Source organism: Xiphophorus maculatus, chromosome 13, assembly GCF_002775205.1.
Source record: "Xiphophorus maculatus strain JP 163 A chromosome 13, X_maculatus-5.0-male, whole genome shotgun sequence".
NCBI classification, from domain to species: domain Eukaryota; kingdom Metazoa; phylum Chordata; class Actinopteri; order Cyprinodontiformes; family Poeciliidae; genus Xiphophorus; species Xiphophorus maculatus.
In genome coordinates, this window is record NC_036455.1 from 24371434 (window position 1) to 24394544 (window position 23111).

At 38.4% G+C, this 23111-nt stretch overlaps 1 protein-coding gene across 1 annotated transcript; it reads right to left on the reverse strand.

Moving 5' to 3' along the window:
- Nucleotides 1-19735: 19735 nt before the first annotated feature.
- On the reverse strand, nucleotides 19736-22708 carry LOC102222593 (protein FAM84B-like). The gene has a single exon (XM_023344499.1). It carries the CDS (start codon nucleotides 22268-22270, stop codon nucleotides 21446-21448), a length of 825 nt encoding a protein of 274 aa, XP_023200267.1. The 5' UTR covers nucleotides 22271-22708; the 3' UTR covers nucleotides 19736-21445.
- Nucleotides 22709-23111: the final 403 nt, after the last annotated feature.

Here is a 23111-nt window from a genome sequence, read left to right on the forward strand (position 1 = left end):
AGCAAGCGATGGTGGGCAGGTTCAAGACGTATTCAGATGGCTCAGGGCAAATGCTGAATAAACAGTTTTTACAGCAATAATTTGAATTATTATGTAGTATTTTTTTTATTTGACTTTATCTGTCTCTCTGGTTGAGATGGAAGAATCTTGTTTTAGTTTATTGGAGAGTTCTTCACCTTGTCTTTCGCCGGGTCAGTGCATGACCTTGGTTATTTTCTTTTTCAGCCATTCTGTTGCAGATTTGTTGCTGTTTCCAGCATCATGACCCATTTTCATCCAAGTTTCAGTTGTGACACAGATGGCCTCACATTTACCTCTAGGATACTTTGATACAAACAAAGTTTATGTTCAACTCAATATCTGCAGACTTTTTAATATTATTTGGATGAAAAGAACCCTGATCATCGCCCTTCTATTGCCGCGTTTGTCAGCTGAAATGACATTCTGCCGATGAGTAATAAAAATCAAACAGGGTTCTGTGCATTACGACCCAAAATTTCTGCCTTGTTCTCATCGATTCAAAGATCATCGATCCATTTGGCGTGGGCATCATTTGGATTAGTCTTCGCGAAACATTTGTTGTTGTCATATTCTTTTTATAAGTACGCTTCTCTTCTCTTTGCAATTTTTTTTGATAACCCACTTGGTTTTTACAGATGTGCTGTCATGATCTTGTAAAAATTTCCATCATGATGGGTAGGAACAATAGCCTCTCTCGTTGCTGATGCCTTTTACTTCTTGGCATTGTGTTAACACACACCCATGTCCTCAAAACCAGGAAATTGCCAACATTTCTGCTTTTACCTTTGTCTTATTTCTGCTTTTTATTTCTACTTTCTCTTTTGTAAAAAAATATATATATATTATGCAAATTCCTACATGGTTTTGGCATGATTTGTCAAAACAAGCTGTTGCTTATTTGATTAATTTTCACATTTATTTATTCACAACCTCTCCGTATTTGGTCGAATTACATTGTTGCTCTGACAATTGGTCAAGTAAAAACAGAAGCCTATTTTTTTCAGTTTACTTTACTCTAAAAGAAAAGGAAACGGCCTCTGTGTTATGTCAGCCATGTTTTCCTGTCGTTTCCTGGCTGCTTATTATTTTACTAGCAGCTCGGTGAGTCCGGGCTCCAGTGTTAACACTCACAACACTGACTCATGCTAATGGACACAACAGGAGGTGTACCCGAGTGTTTCCTGAAAGCTTTGTAAAATTCAAGGTGACCATCAGAGCAAAATGTTCAGGAAAGAGCTGACATGCTGTGTACTTTGCAGCCATATTCATTCATTCATCCTTAATTTCTTCACACGTTGACACTTGCGAGTCTTCAGTCTCTTTTGTTGTAATTTTATGTGATAGACGGCTCATAGTTGGTCTCATGTCCACAGTTGAACTCTTTTTATATATATATATAATTAGGTTATTGCTACATTTTAGATTATTTGCAAAAACTTTTGAAAATATTCTTTTAACACTACTTTGTGTTGGTCTATCAGACTGAATAAAACGAGTTGAAGTGTATGGTTTAAAGTGAAATGAATATGAAAACGGGATAGAAAGTCACTATCATGGGTATATTTGACATGTTTTAGTAGCTCAGTGGCATTCCAGCAGGGTCGAAAGCAAGAAAAACTATCAAACTATGAAAGTTGGTGGAAGCATGACTGAAAGCCAATCAAAGTTTGGTATAATCTCACAAATATGGTCTCTACGTTTATAGTAGATATGCTCAGTTGTTCTCCACACACAGTTGAAATTAAAATATCTCAATAAGTCAAAAATGATCAAAAAGACAAACAAAATGCTTAAGTCCTCCTCTGTCCTCGACAGTAATTTCTTGGTGAAGTTGTTGAAATGAAGAAGCGTTCCTGTCGTTACCCTGCAGAGAGTTCTTTCTCAAAAGTACCCTCTCTCACTCATGCCGCTCTTGTTTCAAGTGGCACATGCTATCTTGGGCTTTCGGGGCAGCTTTGTTCAAACAGCACAGCGTCAACCTACCCGATACTTTCCAGGCCCCAACCGCAGCCTGGGGGAGAGCTTGAATAAAAATCACAGAAAGTCTCTCTGCAACCCATAGCCATCGCTGTGAGAGGAATGGAAATGAGACAACAGAAGGTTTCAGTTAGATTATTCCTGGAAAGTATGAGTGTTACCGATTTTAAAATATGCAATCTAGGTACTGATTCAGGGACGTATTTCTAAACTTTCTTTAAAACTTGGTAAACAAGCTGGCCTTTATAGTAAGGACAGGGAAAAATAATACAAAAAGGTTAGCACAATATTAACACTGTTAGGGGATTTTCCCAGTCACACAGTGAGTAACCAATGAGTGTAGCTGCAGCCTTTAATGGGACTGAGCTTTGTAGTGGGACTTATTCTCTAAAAAAGTCATTACTTTGCATTTTCTGCTCACAGATTAGAAACTGGGCACACTGGGGCCTTTGTGCACGAGGAAAATAACTCTGCTTCAATCCCTTCTCGTGAAAATAAAACCTACTTGTGTACTCATATTTATTACCACAGCACATGAGCAGTGTGCTCATGTACAAAAGCAAATGCTTTAGTGTCAAACAATCCAGAGTTAATGGAAAGACATGTCATATCAGATTGCATTTTTATAATGCAGCTATCGACTGGCATCCACAAATTTTAATGTTTTGATGAAGACGTTTGAAAAGCTCTAAAATTGTACTTTTTTTTCTGCATAAGCATAATCTCACCAACATTTTTTGATACCTTCATTTTGGTTTCAGTGAGGGAAAGAAAAGATACAATTTAAAAAAAAAAAAAAACATGTTGTACTGTGTGTCCCTGTGATGTTCTGGAATAAATTAGCAACTTTTTCAGGTTGTTTCTACAGTGTAACAATAAACAAAAGAAAAACAGATCAATCTTTACAGGGTTTTTAATAACAGTGGAGCAGACTGCGTACACTATCATTTCCTGTATGACACATTGAAATAACGAAGCAGGTCATTTTAACTGTTTCAGGAAAAAGAATTGTAGAAGTGAGGACACCAAAGCAAGATGGGACACTCAAGGCAGGAGTTTGAACAGACTTTGTCCAAAATGAAACTGTTGCTACGCTAGGTCTTATGGTACAGAGTTCAGAGTCAAATAATGAAGCACCCAGAATATTATTTTTGCCACATTTACACTTCACATCCAAGCTGATTGAATACAGGTTAAAAATAAAATAAAACAAAAACTTTAGCTGGAGTTAAAAAAAAAAATGATTTGCTTGTTTAATTTTGAATATATGTGAATTAAAGAAAATCCAGACTAAATTCACCCATGTACACCAAAATGATAATTAGCCCCAAATGACTGTCATTCATTCATACATCTACATTCATGAGTGTGTAAACTTTTTAAAGACACTATAAAGCTCCTGTGGAGGTGGTGATCTGATCTCTCAAACTCATCTTTGCTTTGCTGAAAATGTTAGAAAGGAGGTTTTGGTTCTTAAACCGCTGGCCACTCGTGAGCTAATCGATTATGCATGCAGAGATTGATGATTACATATGCAATATGCAGACCTCAAAGTGTTTGCCTTGCATTTGTGCAACAATGCATTTAGATGCAGAAACGTCATTTAAAAAAAAATATTAAAAATTGTAGACCGTGAAGCAAAAATTTTCAGCTGAACTTAGCTGTGCGGTTAAGGATTAATTTACTGCTTTTGCTGTGGTTGGCAGGTAGTGGCTACATTCATGACTCAGCAGCTGAGGGAGTGATGGAGTGCTGGAACAACAAGACAGAGCGATCAGAAGAAGAAAGCTGTGGTTAAAATGAGGATGGATGGACGGAAGGAATAAAAAACAGCATAACGAGCATCATGACAGAGGACAGAGAGCGAATTACTAAACAATGAGAAGTTAAGACGAGCTCTTTTTGTGGGAAGAGAGGTTCGGTTAGCCTGGCTCCACTCTACGGGGAACTTTAATTACTTTTCAGCGTCGCTGCCCCTTTTGGTCACGAGCTGCATGCTCTGATCAGCAGCCTCTGATTATCAGGCCTTTGTGAGGCTCTTCGCCTGCTGTCAGGCCGTAATTACGTCTTCGCTGGAGAACCTCTCAGCACGTCAGAAAGCTTAAAATGCTATTATTCAACCGGTTCTCCAGCTTTACAGGCTCGATTTGCTCACAGCTGCAAAACGTATTGGTTAGACCCACTGTAATCATTAAACAGGGTTAAGAAATGTTGTTTTCCTCTCCTGGTGTAGTTGCTAACACGTTTTTCTGCTGTCATGAGGATGCAGTCCATCTGATAAATGAGGAGACTTGTGGCAAGACAACACGATGGAAACATCAGATCTTCCTGGCTTCCTGGTACAATTTACTTCTTTGAGAGCCTCCTATGAGAAACTGAGGCTCTGCTACAGAAAGACAACTTGTTCCAGGGTCAAAGCTCAGAAACTGGGATGAAACAAAACAAAAATGTGAATACAATCATTTGTTTTCTGTTAAAAGAGATAGATGTTCCTCTTGGTCATCACTGGTGCAAGACATTTATGTAAGATGTCGATTGCTTTCCCAGGTGTGGTGCTCATTCCCCCAAGTGGACTCTTACCTAAACTATAAAATGGGATTTACTCACATTTTCACCAGGGATTTTATTCTTCGACTCACACCATATTAGGCAAACCAACAATCAGCTGTAATTTGAATTATAAGTTAACGTGTGGCCTTAATCAGCTGTTTCTTTTGTGAGCTCCAGGAATAAACATTTAACATTTCAATATAAATTGGCAGATTTGCACAAATAGCATAATTGGACATAATTTCATCCACTAGATGGCGATAAAGTGCATTGAACATGAACTTTGGCATGTGTTAAATAGGAATCAAGACACATTAGTGGTGTGACGCAACCCTTCCACCAAAAAAAACCACAAAACAAAACAAATCAGAGGTAAAATATGTAAGAAATAAAAAACAAAATGAAGATCAAGAGACAGTTGCCCTGCTGCTCTCCTTGTTAGCTCTAAAAACAGGAGTAATAATGTTTCCAGTGTAATCATGTGTAATGCAGGTGTTTACAGTGAACCAGTGGGGCTGTTTCTCCATGTGGTGAAGATCATCCATGAGCAAGAATCAGCTGCTTTTATAAATGTCCATTTTTATCTTTCCTCCTAATGGTTTTATTGGAGCTGTGATTCAGGGAGAAAACACCTACAGAAAATAGGCGTTATTCTAAATCATTGAAGGCCCTGCACAAGCTGATCCACTGAAGAAAACAATTCCCATTTGATGATGAAGTGGACCTTCTTGGTCTTCTTGTTATGCCAGCGATGCTGGAAACCAACAAACCTCTTTGGGTTGTTTATCTAGCTGTGAGCAGCCTGCGCTTTGGGGCCTTTAGAGATACACAGTTTCTCTCTTTTCATTTGACCATGAGCTTCTTTTTGCCTTGAAATTAAATATTAATTCACCAAAAATAAATAATCATAGGTTCCTAAAAAACAGCCCTGCATCAAACACCGCCTGCCTCCCGCTCCACACTTCACATTTACAAGGCTTTCTTTTTGCAATCTGAGTTACCCAACTTTCTGTAAGTAGTGTTTTAACATGCAACATTAAAGTTCAATAAAGTTTGCAATGAATGCAATATCTGCTGAAGATGACAGACGGTTGTGGTTTAATCCGTTCCTTAATCGCTTGCTGACAATGACTCACCGGCGTGTGATTTGTTAGAGCATTAGCATATTTTGCTTCTTTGTTTTGCTTACAATAAACACAAAAACAGTTTATGAATAGTTAAATTAGGAACAATGGTAAGAGCTTGCTGTTTCAGTGAAGGCACTTTAAGATCAAGCTTTAAAAAATATCATTAAAACAACAAAGATTATGTATATAAAAAAAAAGAAAGGCGGTCTCACTTTAACACTTTGGTGAATTTTTGTTTAAAACATGTTTGTTTTTCATTCGGTGAAGTTACTCATGGAGCATCCAGAAATTTTACTGAGGTAAGAGTAGCAATAAAATTACATTACTCGAGTAAAAGTTAACAGAAGACTAAATGCATTTAGCTGCTGCTGGAAGTTACTGTGAGAAAACAGTACAATCTGTTGTGACTTTGTTTCATGCACAAGATCTCTGAATGTCCGTCACTAGCGCCAAATGAAAGACATTTGCCTAGAGGAGCATTGAGAGCAAGGTGTGACTCTCCCAGAGCAGTTTGAGGTGTTTCATATACTGAACAAACACCAGGTTGTGAAGTGAGAAAGTCTTGCTGGAAAATTATCTGACATACCTGTGTCATTCCTCTCAAACCAGAGCAAATCTTAAAAGGAGCTTGGATTAAACACAAAAGCCATGGTGATGTAAAAGAATAAAGTCAAAGTCCATTATTTGAACAGCAATCATGGTTAACAATTGTCCTGGAATGTGTGGAAATTTAGGGAAAACAACGCAGTTTCACAGAAATAAAATATTTAACTCACAAAAGGGAAAAATTAAAAACTGATGTGACTCCTTTGTCCAATTTCTCAACATTTCATTGCAGCTGCTTAAAGTTGTACTCTGTATTTTGCATGCCCAGCACATGCTTGAATGCATGCATGACAGTTTGAGGCATCTTTCTAATGAGACTATGGATGGTGCATCCAGAAGAAGTGGGAAAATGTTGCAAGTCATTTTTCTTATCTTATATGGAAAAAAAACACAAAATTTATGAACTGAAAATTGTAATTAGTCAAGGCTGGCTGTAGCTAAATTCAGTTTGAATAAATCAGTCAAAATTTACTTACTTTCTGTGAAGAATGTTTTTGTCTGATTTTTTTTTTTTTTTTGAAAAATGTCTAAAAGAAATACCATGCTCAGCTATAACGTGAATCTCAACACAGATGATTAATGATTGCATATTTGAAAATATGAGCAAATGTATTATTAATATACACACCAAACTTGTGATCTCATTTTGGGGGGTTTTAAAACAAACTACTGACATCTGTGTTTCTGTTTTATCCTGCTTGCAATGTTATCTTTATCTAATTATTATTATCTGTATCCTTGCAGATAAAAACTATCCTTGCACTAGATTTTCTTATTTTCAGCCATTATCCTTTTTATTTCCTTTTTTGTGTTTTTGATAGAAGAAAAGCAGCATGTCTACAAAATGAAATCCAAATTTCTAAAATCAAATTCATTGACACAAATATGAGATTCTCAGCATTCAAAATGACTTTCAGCAAGTATCGACTTGTAGTTATCTAAAAGAAACTTGACACCTGTAAGTTTTCAAATATGTGGAAAATACAAAGCAATACCAGACAATAAGAAAAAAAAAGCTTTAACAAAGTAAAAAAAAAAAAAAAAAAGTTATTACCCAGCGGTTCAGTTGGAAAAATGATTCACAAAGCTGAAATTCAAAGCAGTGAAATCTGGCTTACTAGTCATCTGATGCTCCGAAGCTTGAAAATGTACAAAATAAATGTTGCACTGGTTTTAAAAGCTCACAGGTTTAATGAAAAGTTTCTCTAGTGCTGACTTAAACTGCTTCAATACCAAATTATTAATACTATATGTAGATTTCCCACAATTCAGTGATAGTACTTTGCGATGTTGACTTTTTCATGCATGTATTCAGTTTTTATTTTTTCATTAGAGTCTAAAAAGTCCATCATTCTGATGTCTGCAGACTCTGATCACACTTGTACACGTTAGCGGCCGCATTCAGCTCTTGTGTTTGTTTCCCAGAGCAGCCAGCTGTCAGAGGAGCCTGCGCTCCTAAACAATCCTTCCTGCTTCCGCCTGTCTCGTCCTCTTTGACCTCAGCAAACAGGGACCTTCTCATGGCTGACACATGTGAACTGCTGAAAGGAGAGGTTAGTGGGTTGCTGTTCGAACCAAAGATGTGAAGCGAGCTCTCATCTAGAGAGGCAGTTTCTTCAGAAAGGCAGGGACAGAAGTATGGCTTGACTCAACAAGAAACTAATTACAAACAATAAAAACTATATAAAAGCTGAGCTGTGAGTCATGAGTGCTTCCTCCTGGTTAGGAAATATCGCAGGGTGGAACGATTTCCTCAACACAAGCAGGAGAGAAACGACATCGATTCCCCCGAGAGCCTACATGGAGTGAGAGGGTCCAGAAAATTGATTAAGCGATATTGTTCAATTACAATCAACAATCAATCGAAACTAAAATCAAAATTCTTTAAATGAGCAAAAATACAACAAGATTCACAATTAAGAAATCAAGCAATATCAAAATATCACTTTTTTCTGTAATCTACACTTACTGGCAATGGTAATTATACAAACGCTTCCAGATTCACCTTTTCTGGAGTTCTCAGACGTGTATTCGTTTTAAAATATAAAATACTGGCAGTCACTATGACTTTATGTATGGAAGGAACGAGGGAACGATGTATTATTTAAACGATGGAAAAGATAAAGTATGGAAATTTAAATGCTTTTTGATACAGTTTTAAATAATTTAAGTAAGGAACATGAAAAGAAAGACAGAAAATGTTTAGAGGAAAACGTCAACTCACCAATATTTACTTATCTAAAGTTAGAGCAACAATTAAAACGATTAGAACTTGTGAGGAAATTCAGTAGAAAACTTGTGGAGTGAGCTGTAGAGAAGAAAGAACCCATAACTCTGAATAATCTAGGACTTATTCACAAATATTAAAGGTCAAGGATCCTTCTCACTGCCAATAAACGTGACAATGGTGGATTTGTTTTCTCCCTGAATAAATGTGCTTAAACTAAAGGTTACGTTTGTACACAGTTTAAACCGAGAAAAGATTAATTTATTTGAAGCATTTTTATACATAATTACCAGGGATGCCAAGAAGTTCAGAGGGCGTTCCGAATAAGAAGCTGAAAACGCCTAAACAAGCTGAGTGAAGCGATTTGGTTCAGTTTTTTGGAGCACTTTGTGATTTCAAACAGTCACACTATTATTCGCATTCCTTCCAATGTTACAGGATGTTAAAACAGTCTGCCGGTGAGCAGATTGCGACTTTCAGGCCTTCGACTCTCCATGCAAATGACTTCATCTTTTGTTTTCTGTGCTGCGGATTTGATCATAATCAGGCCTCTTGAAACACTTGTATTTATTTTCATAGGCTGTTCCATTGTGCAGCCAAGTGATAAAAATCTGACCCGTGAATGTGAGCTCATTAATCTTGGCTTTATCCATGGTGTAAATATATAAACACGGCGCATTAACCTGAGAAAAGCATGTCACTAAAAGCCAATTATACTTGATTTTTGGGCATCAAAAGGGTCTTTAGTTTTGTTGTATCTCTTTCCAAATGGTCAGCCTCTTTTACTGTGCTTGTTCTTATAAAACACTTTATTAGCTATTTTTCACATGTGAATGAATAAAGCAAGACATGTTGTATCACATGTCATGATTTAATTATGTTACAGTTGAACTAAAGGAAAACAAGCACTAATCGCTTCAGAGCTAAGCTACCTTGTAACAAAAACATCTGTTTAAACTAATATGTGTAGTTGTGTCTTTTGTGTCTTTATAGAGTAAAAACTGACATTTATTTAAATAGTAAAAAAAAAATAAACTACTAACTTTTTTCTTACTGTTAGTCTTTAAACCAGGCTAAGTTCTTCTTAATTAGATCACTGATTTATTTATATTTGTTAAATATGGACACTTTATGTGTAATTTATCAGTATGCTCAGAGGTCATTGTCCGTTTGTAAAGCCTACTTTTGCCAAACGTCCTAGTTGTCATCTTGAAATGCTGTATTCAGTCCTTTTGATGCCACCTAGTTTGTAAAGTCCCATTTCAAACATACTACCTTGTGTGATGCGAGATCTGGAAATAAAAAGATTCAAACTTTAGTCAGAGCTTCCTTCGTTGAGCGGAGGTAAGTTTCTCTGAGTGATGCTCATCAGAATTAAGTACAGATGAACGGATCCTTTTGACAATGGACAACAGAGATGTGGTGAGTCAAAATCAGCAATCAAATGAAGGTCGTGGTGAACATACAGAAGCTGTACAGGTGGCTTAGCCAGCTGTCATCATCCACTCATCATTCCCCGGGCATCTGGTCGCCCCAATCACTCACAGAAGAGAAATTAGTACCCGGACGTTTATTTGGCCTAATGTCCTCCCCGGATCAAGGACGACGGAGGCGAGGGTGAAATTTCATAACTGCTGATATGTCACATAAAATACTGGAAGACTCCAGCTCTGTCGATGTGATGCAGGACTGTCAACTCGCTATATAAAGGAATATATGTTAATGCATTCAAATATTTTCATTGATTATGAGGCATTTGCCTTGGTACACCTCATATCCAATTATAGCTTAATTCAAATGTGAGCGAATTTAAGTAAACACAAGATTTAAAATTTGTCAAAGATCTGAGAAATCTCAGTCCACTTATGAAAAAAAAAATTAGGACAACCCATAACAGTCCGTGTGCTTTGACAGACTTGGTCATATGTGTATTTAATATCAACTTTACTGTAGAAATTCAAATAATAGAAATGAACAACTTCGAGGGCTTTCTGGAGGGTTCAGGAAGATGACTGGCAGATTATATGCTTGACAACGAGTTTGAAGATGTTTCAAGAGAATTAAAAATTAGCCACTCCACTGTGTTTGCAAACATATAACATCTTCGAACAGGCCAAGATATGGCAAGTTCATCCTGAAGGCAGACTGTAAGATTCTAAAAGAAGCATTAAAACACCCTTGAACATCTAATGGCAGCATTAAAAGCAGACTTCAATCACAACAGGACTATGCAGGTGCAAGGTTGAAACTTCTCTAAGGAAAACATTAAGCCTGCATTAAGATTTGCCAAAGAGAAATAAATACGAAAGCCGTTAAAGAGCGCTTTAGCTTAGCATCAAGTTTTCATTTTTTCCAGAGCAGCATGTTTTTGTAGTCGAACATCGGCAGTGATGTCCCTCTTTCTTTCAGCAGTGAAAGTGCAGGATGGGAGAAACAGAGAATTTACCAACAGACACTCATAATATGATCTGAAATTTCAGAGACAGCTGCACTGGTTTTTTCACCAAGTATTGATTTCTGAACTCTTCCTGAGGTGAAACATTAATACTGTTGTTTCTAAATGAACACGAACTTGTTTTCTTTGGATTATTTGAGGTTTAAAAGTACGGCATCTTTGTCGTGGTTTTAACCATTTCTCATTTTCTGCAAATAAATATTACATTTTTGCTTGGAATTGCGGAGACATGATGTCAGTAGAATCAAAGAACAATGTTCGTTTTACTCAAACATTTACCTATAACAAGTTAAATCAGAGAAACCAATCAGTTTAAGTGGTCTCTTAACTTTTTCCATCCATCCATCCATCCATCCATCCATCCATCCATCCCATCATTCACATGCATTTGGGGCAGCATCGGGTCCCCAGACCTCCAGACAGATGGCAGCTGCCAGCTGGAGTTTGCCCTCAGCTGTCTGCAGCAGCCTGGCAGAAAGAAGATGTCACTCAACAATCTAGCCATCTGCTTCACTCTATCAGCTATCAAAATTATATGACCAATATGCTCTGTTTCAGAGAGGCCTCAAGAGAATACGCCAGTATGGCCTATTTGCAACAAATGTTCAGATTCAATAAAACGAAAAGAGTCAGAAGCTTTGGGACAGCAAAGTGAAAAACAGCAGATTATCGTTATGTGTCTGCATGCAGATAAAACCGAGCAGGAAGACTGGCTGGAACCTTGTTTAAATAACTCAAAGTAATCATATTTATTCAGACGGACCCATATGAATTCATAATCGATGCGAAAAGTTGCCAACGTGGACTAGCACGCATTTCTGTGCTTTCAGTAGCATCACACAAGTAATTACTCAGACAGCCTCCTGAAAGTTGCTGTTAATTTGTTTGTTATGTGGGGGAAACGGCGGACGCACGACAAGAAGAGACGGAATACAAATCAGTTTTGGAGTGCTGTCTTACTCTTCTTCACGAAGCTTTACTTTACACGGCCTCGACAACCAGGCGTAACTCTAAAACTGCCTGATTATGTCGTACAGAAGCTCCTTCAGCCATCAGGAGGTGGAACAAACAACACCGTCTGTGTACAGACTCTTTCATAAAGAGGATGCGAATGCAGTCAGAGGGCATATAGTTCAGCTGCTGTGTTGCATTTGACACACTGATGAATACATTTTGGACATGTTACATGTTTACATGTTTTTCTTTCTTGGTTTTTGTTCTTATGGAAGAGAGCTCAGAGGCACAGTCTCAAAATCAGCACATAACTCTGAGATTTAAGTCGACTTGTGTGTTCGTCAGCATCAGAGGCATGAAAAGCTTTTTTACTTCAGAGCTAAAGATTTCACAACATAAGCTGCATGAAAGCAGAAGAATAACAAACTAATCTTTGTCAGGCAAAGTTTTACACATGGCTTGGCAGAATTAATTTGGGTAAACAGGGGACTTTTATTGGTTTCTTTGGAAGGAGGAAAAAAGAAAAACAGACAACCGTAGTCAGTAATTACTGGCGTTAAATTTGAAATCTCGTCTTCATAAATTAATTAAACAGTCTGCTGTGAAACGAGTCTTGTCTAAGAGTCAGGTGAAAACAAAATGAGATGCAAAAAAATAGGTTTTTAAAATTAAAAAGTTACGCCTGAGTCATTATCAAAAACGTTTGATTTAGAGTAAGCTATTTTTAATAACTGCATAGTATAGTCTTATACTGTGAATTTACCCTTACTGTGCAATATGTTATTCTTAATTCTGTTTTCATAATTTTATCTTTATGTAATTCTACATTCTTTAAATTACCTGTCTCTCTGAATAAATAAACAATAAAGGCTTTTCTATTCTATTCTATTACAAAAAAAACATTGTTTTTAAAGCCTTTGATAAATGCGGCTGATTTACTTTTTACTTTTTTCTGTCCTTTTTTGTTGCATTCAAATCTCCACATTTTAATCATGCTCTCTATTCAGAGTCGTCGCTGTTGGGTTGCATACTTTCAAATAACTTTCCAGCCTCACATCATGCAGCAAAGTGACCTTTTTACTTCACCATCATGACTAAATGAGCCGATGAAAACTGTGGTGTGATAGAATCAGTAGACGCAGTAGAAATGGAGGGTTGTAAAGAAAGACCTGTTGGTGGAAAGACACATTATTTATTTGACTAATATCTATTGTTTTCATAGAAAAAAATCAGAACAACAATGGAAATCAACAATAGCTGCACACAAACAATGACGCCACCTGTCTGACTAGCGTCCTAAGGCGATCCAATGTGTTGGGCTACCATGGGAACGCAGATGAGAGAAATCAGATTTGTCTTATTTGCCGTACATTGCATTTTTCTGACTGCTCTTATGGTGATGGAGCATCCCAAAGAAAGCTTATAATTATTTAGAATTGTATGTGAATTTGCAACAGCAATAGAGAATGTAAAGGCAATAAAAAACACTGGTGTCTGTGCAGCAACTTGCAGAAACTTCTTTGTTTGACATTAAATTCAGAACTTGTCCCACGTAAATGTATTTACTTGCAGGTAAATACTGAATGAAGAGCAAAAGTCACAAAACTCATTTACAAAAACAAAACCCTGAAACGACAATCTCGCAGCAATAGACTGTTATTGGCATTTATTTTCTGTTTACCTTCTAACAATGAGTGTCACGACTGCGACATAAATTATTCAGATGTCTGCTGGCTACACCGGCGGCTTCAAATTATCAGGCTTTCCCTCCAGAGGGAGAGCCATCAGATTGGAGCAGATTGGATCCCAATTCCTCCGGATACAACCAGTAGCTCCTGTTGGAGTCGAACTAACTTTACAGCTAAGTTGCATTTCTGCTCAGCTTTTACAGTTGTGCTGTTTACTTCCTTTGGCTGAGCGTTTTACACAACCGCTCCTGAATCCGGAAACTGGATCCATCTCAGAACGACCGCTTGACAAATTTCCCATTGTTCAGCGAGCCAGTAATTATTCCTCCACTCAAGAGAGACTTTTGACTCTCAGATGCCGTTGAATTTTTTTTTTTTTTCTACATAAAATCTCCCAAGAGTGATGTTAAACTCCACTAAATGTTTTGGGTGTGCTTTGGGGGTTTTCTTGGCATGAGTCAGAGACACAAGGAGTGTCTGTTGCTATTGTGGCTGCTTGTTGCTCCTTCTCAGCAGGGCTGGAGTAATCAACTCAACACACTGCAGGTCCGCGGCACAAAGAACCACAGGGCTGGAACCTTAACACATCTAGAAGTGCTTGTGAGTTCACATGCAGTGTAAATATTTTAATGAGCTTATTCATTCTTAATTGGACTATTTGTTTGGAAGGAAACCCAGGTGCTCAACCATATGGCCCCATGAAAATTAGGGGTGTGGGTTATTGTGTTTTTTTTATGTGGCTTTTTGTAGCTGGAAAACATTTGTGATCAGGAGGCCTTTGTATTTTTACTGCTGTAGAGCAATACAGTTACTGAGGTTAGAGTAGAGGCACTTTGATTTCATTGTGGAAAACTCAGAAAATGGGAAATCTGTTATTGTACTCAGTTAATTTTAGTTTTGCTTTTAAGTTCAGCGACAGTTTGATGTTTTAAAAGTGAACCTTTAAACTGCTACTGTGTTGAAACACCTTATGACTCAGTTTTAGTCTTCAGGCTTCTTTGAAGTCAACCAGCAGGACACACCTTTTCTTAGTAATATTTGTCCAGCCTACCTTGCAAAAGATCTCCAAATTTTTCAGGCAGTGAAAATGTGTCTTTTCCTAAACCCTCCTCAGGTAATCCCACTGACTTTATGTCAGATTTTCTCTTAAATAAGATGTTTTTTTTCCTCTTCATGCTTCTCCTTTTAGTTTCACCAACTTTGACAAAACCTCAGTTTCAGCTAAAGAAAAATAACCCCAAACCAAGATAATGCCACTAACATACAGTATGTTGCTGTGTTTACAGAATGTTTTTGGTGAATCTTGCTTTTTTCCCACACTTCTTCACAATCTACGGTTCTAGCTTTGCTCCCTGCTACCACAACATGTTTCCCCACAAAGCATTTAAACTGAGCCTGGACGTTGTCCTGCTTCTGTCCTACAACCCAGCTTCTTCGTCAACATGTGACTTTTTTGTCATAAGCAGAACACAACCATTTCTTCGACGACGTTTGGAAAGCGTCCTGTTTTTTTGCAGAGTTAACATTATTGTAGCTTTACTGAATTGCATGACTCAGGATAAATGATGCAAATGTAAAAAAAAAAAAAAAACTCTAACAAGAAAAACTACAGCAGAACATTTTTCAGGTCTATTAGATTCCCTATGTTTAATTGATGGCATTTTTTAAACTCCCAATAACCAGGAATTTTAATATTTGTATGTGCAACTTTGAAAAGCACTGCATTTACAAAATGATGATATAAATCAGTAAATAAGAAAATCAACCTGGTATTTGTTTTTCCGTTTCAAATGACTCTAACCTTGCACTGAACCATAGAGAAAAAGGCATAAAGACTTTAGAAATTCAGGCAGCTGCGTTGAAAGGCTTCTTGGGCTCTTTGTGAAAAGAACTCAACCATCTGATGGATAAAAATAATCTCTAACAGAAGTGTAAGTATTTTATTAATGTTTTAATAACTTTGTTTTTCCTCTCAATCTCAGTGTGACATAAAGACGGAAAACTAAACATCCTGAATTGTCGTGGGGGTTTTAGTTCTTGGTGTGTTTTAGAAAATCGGCTTGTTTGAAGAAACAAAACAGATGGTGAGCTCTCTGCTTGTGTGAAAACTTTGATTCATATTCTTCACCAACTTTATATCACACAGTAGGGGGTGGATGTACGCCATGTGCTTCTCTTATAATTCAAATAATCTTATCAACTCATCAGCCTCCGGTGGAAACAAAAACCCAGACAGCAGCAGAAGCCGTCAGACGTAGCTGTAGGTGAGATCTGACAGCTGATTATAATTAGTCCGCCTCTGCCGTGTCCAAGCTTTCACATCCCATAAAAACGAAGAGGCCAAGGAGGCAGTTAACGCCGGACGGCTGCTGATTCGCTGTAAGTGCTGTTGAACACGTTACTTATTTGCGGGCGGAAATATGTGTGTGAAGGAAAAAAAATGCATTTCGGGAAATGAATGTGGAGGTTGTCCTGGCTGTAGCTGCAGCGTTTTTGATTAAAACACATATGCCTCTTTTATTGTCTTGGCTTCCTTTTGGTCAAGAAATTGCTTCGGGTAGAAAGGGAACTTGTGAGGAAAGGATTTATCAGCAAACTACATAAAGTGCCAGTGAAACAAAAGGCAGAAAGATAAGAAAAAAAAACATTTCTCAAGAAGACCTTCAAAAAAATCTCTTTTAGTAACAGTTTTCACGTTTGGAGCATTTCATTTCCAAGAATCTCTAGGCTGCTGAGTTTGTTTTTCAGCAATGATTAACCACTTCTCTGCATTTACACCCTGTTGGTCTATGATGAAAATATTCATGTATTCTATAAGTTAAAGATATTCAATCAACTCTACTGAGCCCAAGACAATTCACTTATGATCACTAATATCTCCCATTGAGCAGCTGGTGAAAGAATCAGACTTTCACATGATGCTGATTTTGCTAACCTGTTGTCATGTCTTGTAGAAACCTGAAACCCTTTAAAAAGATTTATTAAAACCTCAAACATCCCTGTGTTATATTAGGATTTTATGTGTTAGCCCAACACAAGTAGAGCATATCTGGATATCTGGGAGGTGGCATGCCCGATCAAGTCACCTGCAAGTGAAGTTGGCTCCCCACCTTCTTCAAATCAGACAAAATTGGTGTCAAACATTTGTGTTACGTTTGTGCAGCAGAAAATTTTGTGTGTGCCGCTATCCTCTTAAAGATATCAAGAAATGTTTCCTAAGGTCATGAAAGGTCAACCAGCCCCCCTACGTTAATCAAATCTGACAAAATTGGTGTCAATCAACTCGACTATGTTTGTGCTGGTGTGTGCAGCAAAAATCATTGTGCTGCTTTGGCTTTGAAGATATTAAAGGTTCAGACATTTGATCGGGCAAAACCAGCTTTACCAAGAGAAACAGCCAGTAAGTCTATAGTAACTCTGGAGGAGCTGCAGAGATCAGATCTAACTCTTTGTTCATAGGTTGTGCACTCCAGATATCTGTTCCTTTATGAAGGAATAGAAAGAAGAAAATGTTACATTTGCTACCAACATGGGACAAAAACAAACTGATAGATTAAGAGTGATTTGGGACCGTACCGCACATTGAAAATCTGTTCTGAACTGAAGAAAGAGTCGGGTTTAACACTGTGGAATCCATGCCAGGAATTGCATTTACAGGAAGGCACATTAGCATTCCAGTTCTCTGCAAGAGCACTGTTTTTAAACACAAGCATTACCTTATGTTTTTATTCATTACTTATTAAATGTGTTTCATTTATGCTTCTCACTTTTTTTTTTCATTTCTTACCTTAGGAACCTGAAAGTTGTTCCTCATGGGTTTTCAAATCGTATAGCGCGTTTCTGCTTAGGTCCAAAAAAAAATACACGTTAGGTTAATTATGTTTGTGTGCAGAGTTGTTGGCTTAGTCTACCAGGGTGATCCTCTGAGGTACAAGCCTCCCTGAAGGCTATACTAATTATGGAAAATGAATAGATTTGTGATTTTAGTTCAAATCCCAAGAAACCAACAATGTGCTGCTAATTCTGACTCAAGACAAATGTCTCATAAAACTTTATATGAACATTTGATTGAATGTCTTAACCTTGTTTCATCCTCCTTACAGCCATGGCGGTAATATCTGCTAACATGCACTTCTGTCTCATTAACTGACTCCTGGTACAATATAAAAGTGTCTGGTATGCTGCTGAAAAAGCTGAGCTTGACAAGACTCTGTTAGGAGGATTTAATATCCTAACTTGATTAAAATGCTGCAGGGCAGCTGAAACAAACCTTCGGATGCAAAGGTTTGCAGCTGATGGTGGTCGGTTTATTCTACAAACACAAGATGATGTTTGTCCGGTTGTTCCCAGAGCTGATTCTGAAAGGATTTCACGTTTGACACACTTTAACATTTATTTTCCAATTATATAAATGGAAGTTGTTGCAAATCAAAGCCCAAACAATGACAATTATGAAGCTTTTTTTTTTCTGACTCTTCATAAATTAAACAATCATTCTGCCCTGCGTTAAAGATGTTTGCAGTCTTGCGACGTTCACATATTCTCGCCAAACAACAAGCTGTTTCTGGCTCAACAAAGTTTTAATCTCTGTGGGCGAATTGAAAGTGTTTGAGGTTATTTCTCATTTCATTTCAGCCTACGTGAGCTGCAAATCAATAACTGCCCTGGAGCAATTCTCGCAGGAATAGAAGCATAAATTAACATGTGCAACACAGAACAATAATTAGTAATTGTTTGTGATCCAAAGGTTTTACCTCAATTACAGTGAGAGAATTGATGTAATATGGCCTTCTATACAATTACAGCAATATAAGCCTATAAGTGCTATTTGTGCATATTTTCAAATTATTATTAGTCTTAAAGGTTAGCAGTAGCGTCGGCAACCCTGCAAAAAAGAAAATGCCTCTTACTACAGAATTGAAACAAAGGATTTTCTTGTATTGACATGACTTGACTTTCCCACTTTTTATTGTTTTGTCAAGAAACAGTCATTTTTCAATTTATTGTTTTGTTAAAATCAACTATTTTGGCCCACATTTGAACTCTGAGAGCAGGGCCTCAAGCAGCAGTTCTGGGTATTGCTTCACTTTTATTCATCACTAATCTAAATGCACATGTGCTCCCTCACCAGCTGTTGGCTGTTGAAATCTTTATAAACTGCAGCACCATTCTTGTGCAAAGATGATTAAATACTGTAAGTATTGTATATTTCTGCAGCTTGAGCTGTTATTATTCCTGGAGTTTATACCATGGTGAAAGTTGGCCAAAAATACAGAAATGAAAATTAAAGCATAGCCACATCTTACTTCCACGAAGGGTCTATGAAGTTCAAGTGATGAATTATTCATTTTAACAACTCCTTTTTTACCCCTTAAGAAAAATTAATTCAGGACTTTTCTCAGTTTTCAAGCAGCAATAATTAAATATTAAAACCTAAAATTTCAGCACTGCCAACTTGCTAACCATAACCTTCTGACTTGATATTTATTTATCACACTCTTGTGGAGATACTTAATAATTTTAACTAATATTGCTTTATGTTTACCAGCCAATTCATTAGCGTCATTGTGAAATGATGCGTTGCTTTTTTTTTCATCTGAAGAAGCTCTTACAGCATTTCCAGTTAAGAAAGCATTAATACAGAGCAAGACAGGAATAAAACAGTATGTCCAGTTGTTGTTCCATTTTTATGACTGAACTAGCTTTACAATTGCAGCACAGCTAGAGCTGCTAGAGGAAGTTAGAAAAGCATCAGCTTTGAACTTCCAAAAACAAGTTGCTTTAGATATTGTGGGATTATTGATGATTAGGGCTGTACCGATTTATCAGACTGCCAATTTATCGATGCTGATTTCCTTAATTTTGAGAGATCGGTGATCGGCCGACACTTGAATGCAAAGCCGATCTTATCTACCTCTGCCAAAGTATAAAAATCAACCTCTGTCGTCTTCTGTTCTGCCTTCAGAGAGGTTTGACTGACAGACCGGCCCACCTGGTCATGCCTGCATGTTAGCAGTTAACAATAGTCACCCTAATTTTGCCAACTCAGCGACTTTCTTGCCATATTTAGCGATATTTCACACAAACAAAATTGGTATCGGCCAAAATCGGAATCGGCAGATCAGGTTTTTTAAAGATCGGCAATCTGTGATCGGCCAAAAAACTGCAATCAGTGCACTCCTAAAATTTGTTAATTTTTGCTGCGTCACAAGATTTAGACAAATAATTATTACAGTTTGTGCTGAATATTCTAAATTAAAATATATCATTACTGGCCTCTTTATTGGGTCGACGTTAGTACTCTTCAGAACTACTTTCATGGTACCAGATACATTTTGGTTCATATTAGCCATAAAAGCATCACACAGTTGCTTCAGATTTGTTCGCTGCACATCCAAGCAATTAATCTATCGCTAAATCTAATGTGGTCGCCGAGCATAAAGACTGCATTAAATGATTTTATCTTCGTATTGATCAACTTTAACAGCAGAAACAATAACAATCGCATCCAGGTGGGACAGTCACTCATGATTTACTCAAACTTTGGGAACAGTTAACACAGACTTTGATCAGTTTAACAGACAATGCTCCACAACATTTCCTCCACATGTGCCGCTGGGTTGGACCCACCCAAAAAGGCTGAAAAATAAAATCCACAGCAGTCTGAGAGAGCTGAGACATGAAATTAAATCTCAACTGGATCAAGTAATGGGACAATCTATAAATAGAAGGAATGTGTTCATCCTGCTTCCAGACACTTTGGGATGAATTTGCGTTTATAAAACTACATTATATGAGCGGAGAGCATTTTGTAGCAAAAATAAACAGCTGATTCAGTCATTTTCATTTGTCAAAGTTGAGTTGTGAAATGATGATTGAGGCTTTAAGGCAGTTAAATTATAAACTTTTAAAAAACACGGACCAAAAATATGTCCATGTGTCAATTAAATGCTGAAGTTATTCTTACAGGGCCTCGCAAACAAATGTATACCCCTTAAATGTTTTGAAATGTAGAGACTTTACAACCACTGACTTCAATTTGCTTGGTTATTATTTTAAAACAGACCAACACAAAGAAGTCCATAACTGTGAAGTGGAAAGTGAATGGTAGTATTCCCTTTTTTTTTTCTTCAGAAAGTGATTCAACCCAATGAACAAAGGCTTTGCTGCAAAATCTTGGTTATGTCTCTGCTAACTGTTCTTATTTTAGCCAAATAGCTCAACCTCAGTCGTATTCGATGGAGAAGATCTAAGAGCATCAACTTTCAAGTCTTGCCACATAATTCTAGTTAGCTTTAGGTCTTGACTTTGACTGGACCATTCTAAAACAGGCTTTGAATGTCCTGCATTCAGCTCCTCATTAACCATGACTAAATCCTTCTCCCTGCTAAATCTAAACAGGCCCACAGCATGAAGCTGCCACTACCATGTTTGACAGTGGGTATGGTGTTCAGAGGTATGTCCGGTTAGATTCGCTCTAACCGGACATACCTTTGTTGAGCAGGTTCTCCGGGGAGTAGACATCCATGTCAAAAACTTAATTTCTGGAGTAATTTTTGAATGCTATGTATAGGGAACCTAATGAGGCTAAATGAATAAGTCTTTAATTTCTGATATTTTTGGTTTAAATTTTTAAAACTATGTACAATTTTCCTTCTACTTCACAATTATGTGCTCCTTTGAGTTGGTCAGAAATCCCCAATACGCATTTAGGTTTTTGGCTGCAATGTGACACAGTGTGTAAAACTTCAGGGGTGTGAATGTTTTTTGCAAAGGCCTGAAAAATTAATGAGGATTGCTACGGATTGAGGAGATCAGTGTAACAGTTGAGGAACTGACATCATTCCGCTCCCATCTCACTTTTCATCTCCTCCACGCCTCTGAAATGCGCCGCCAGCTCCCGCAGCACGGCTGTCCTGCCCAGATGGTCGTTCCTCCGCTTCTCCATGATCACGTCCTCCAAGCTCTGAAACTCCAACACGTGAGATTGTTTGTCCGACACGAACACCTTCAGCCTGTAGGGCTGCTTGCCGATCCGGATCTCCCCGCCCATCTTGAACTCCCTCTTGCCGAACCTGCACCAACCGGCGAAGCTCTCCGAGTTCCTCCAGCTCAACTCCCGGTCCTTCAGCCCCACCTGCTCCATCGCGTTCTGCACCACCACTTCTGCGCACAGGGGTTTCAGTTTGTACCAGTCGTTTACGATCCGACACCTCCTCCCTTGGCTGGCGTCGGTCAGAAAGCTGTTTTTAACCTCGGCTCTGTGCAGGTGCACCACCTGGAAGTCCCCGACATACACGGCCCAGTGCGGGTACTGACCCGTGGCCACGAACTCCACCAGGTCCCCCGCCTTGCACTTGTTGAGCAGGTTCTCCGGGGAGTAGACCTCCAGGTTTGCGCACTTCGCGCTCTTCTCGTAGATGCACTCCTCTCTGTTGTAGACAGCGCACTCCACCTCGTCGCGCTGATCATAGTTTTTCTCTTCCTCGTTTGCGCGTTTTTCTCCGCCATCCACCGCGCATCCGTCCTCCAGCTCGTCGTCGTCGCCCGAGAAGATGTAAGACACTCCGATCCGCGGACCGTCGTCCGTATCCACGCCGTTCGGGTCCACCGTCGGAACTTCTGCATAACTTAGATGTGACAGCCTGTCCATCTGGTTTCCCATCCTGCTGCTTTACCTGGCAGCAGCCTGACTGTGTAATCCGATGCCGAGGGCTGTTACCGATCACCTCCCATCGCAGCCATCTGTCAGGAAACCGCGCTGCTCAAAACTTCCCCCGTCGGACAGAGTTAGATCCAGATTACGAATAATAATTGAGGGAGACCCCCTCGGTGCCCCATCAACAAGTGGGGTCTAGGTGAGAATACAAAGTGGTTTTAGAGTCAGCCACCAGAGCACGCACGCAGGTGTAATCCGGTGGTTTTCCTGCGTAAAGTTCCGGTAAAATGTTAAAAGAAAATCCCTCCAAAAATAAGTACAGATTGCGTGTTTTCCTCCAGCGGTGCGCACAGAGCGGCAGATCCAGCCGCCTTGCGTCGGGACTGAAGGCGGATCTGATCTGACGACGGCTCGGTAACAGCGACTCTCTCGTGCAGGTCGCTGCTTCGCCTTTAAAGCGGAAGTGCGCGTAAATTTCCACCTCAGGTCTTTACACAGCTGCTGCTGTCTGAACAGGCGGTTGATGTAGTTTAAATACACCGTCAGCAATAAAAGGAACATTCACATGTTTGATTTCGGTAACATATGTTTTTGGTATGTTTGTTTGTATCGTGTACCATTTATTTGGGGGAGTTTATTGCGCAACACAAGAATAACTTTGGAGGTTTTTTTGCAGCGTTGTGTTACAACAAATATAAACAGACTGCACACTTTGCACGTGATATAAATATATTTGTTTTTAAAGTGAAAATAGTTATTAATGTAACATAAAACTAGATTCTGGGGATACAACTTTTCTAAAGGCGGTGTTTTTTTCATTTACTTTAGATAAAATGAAACACTCCTC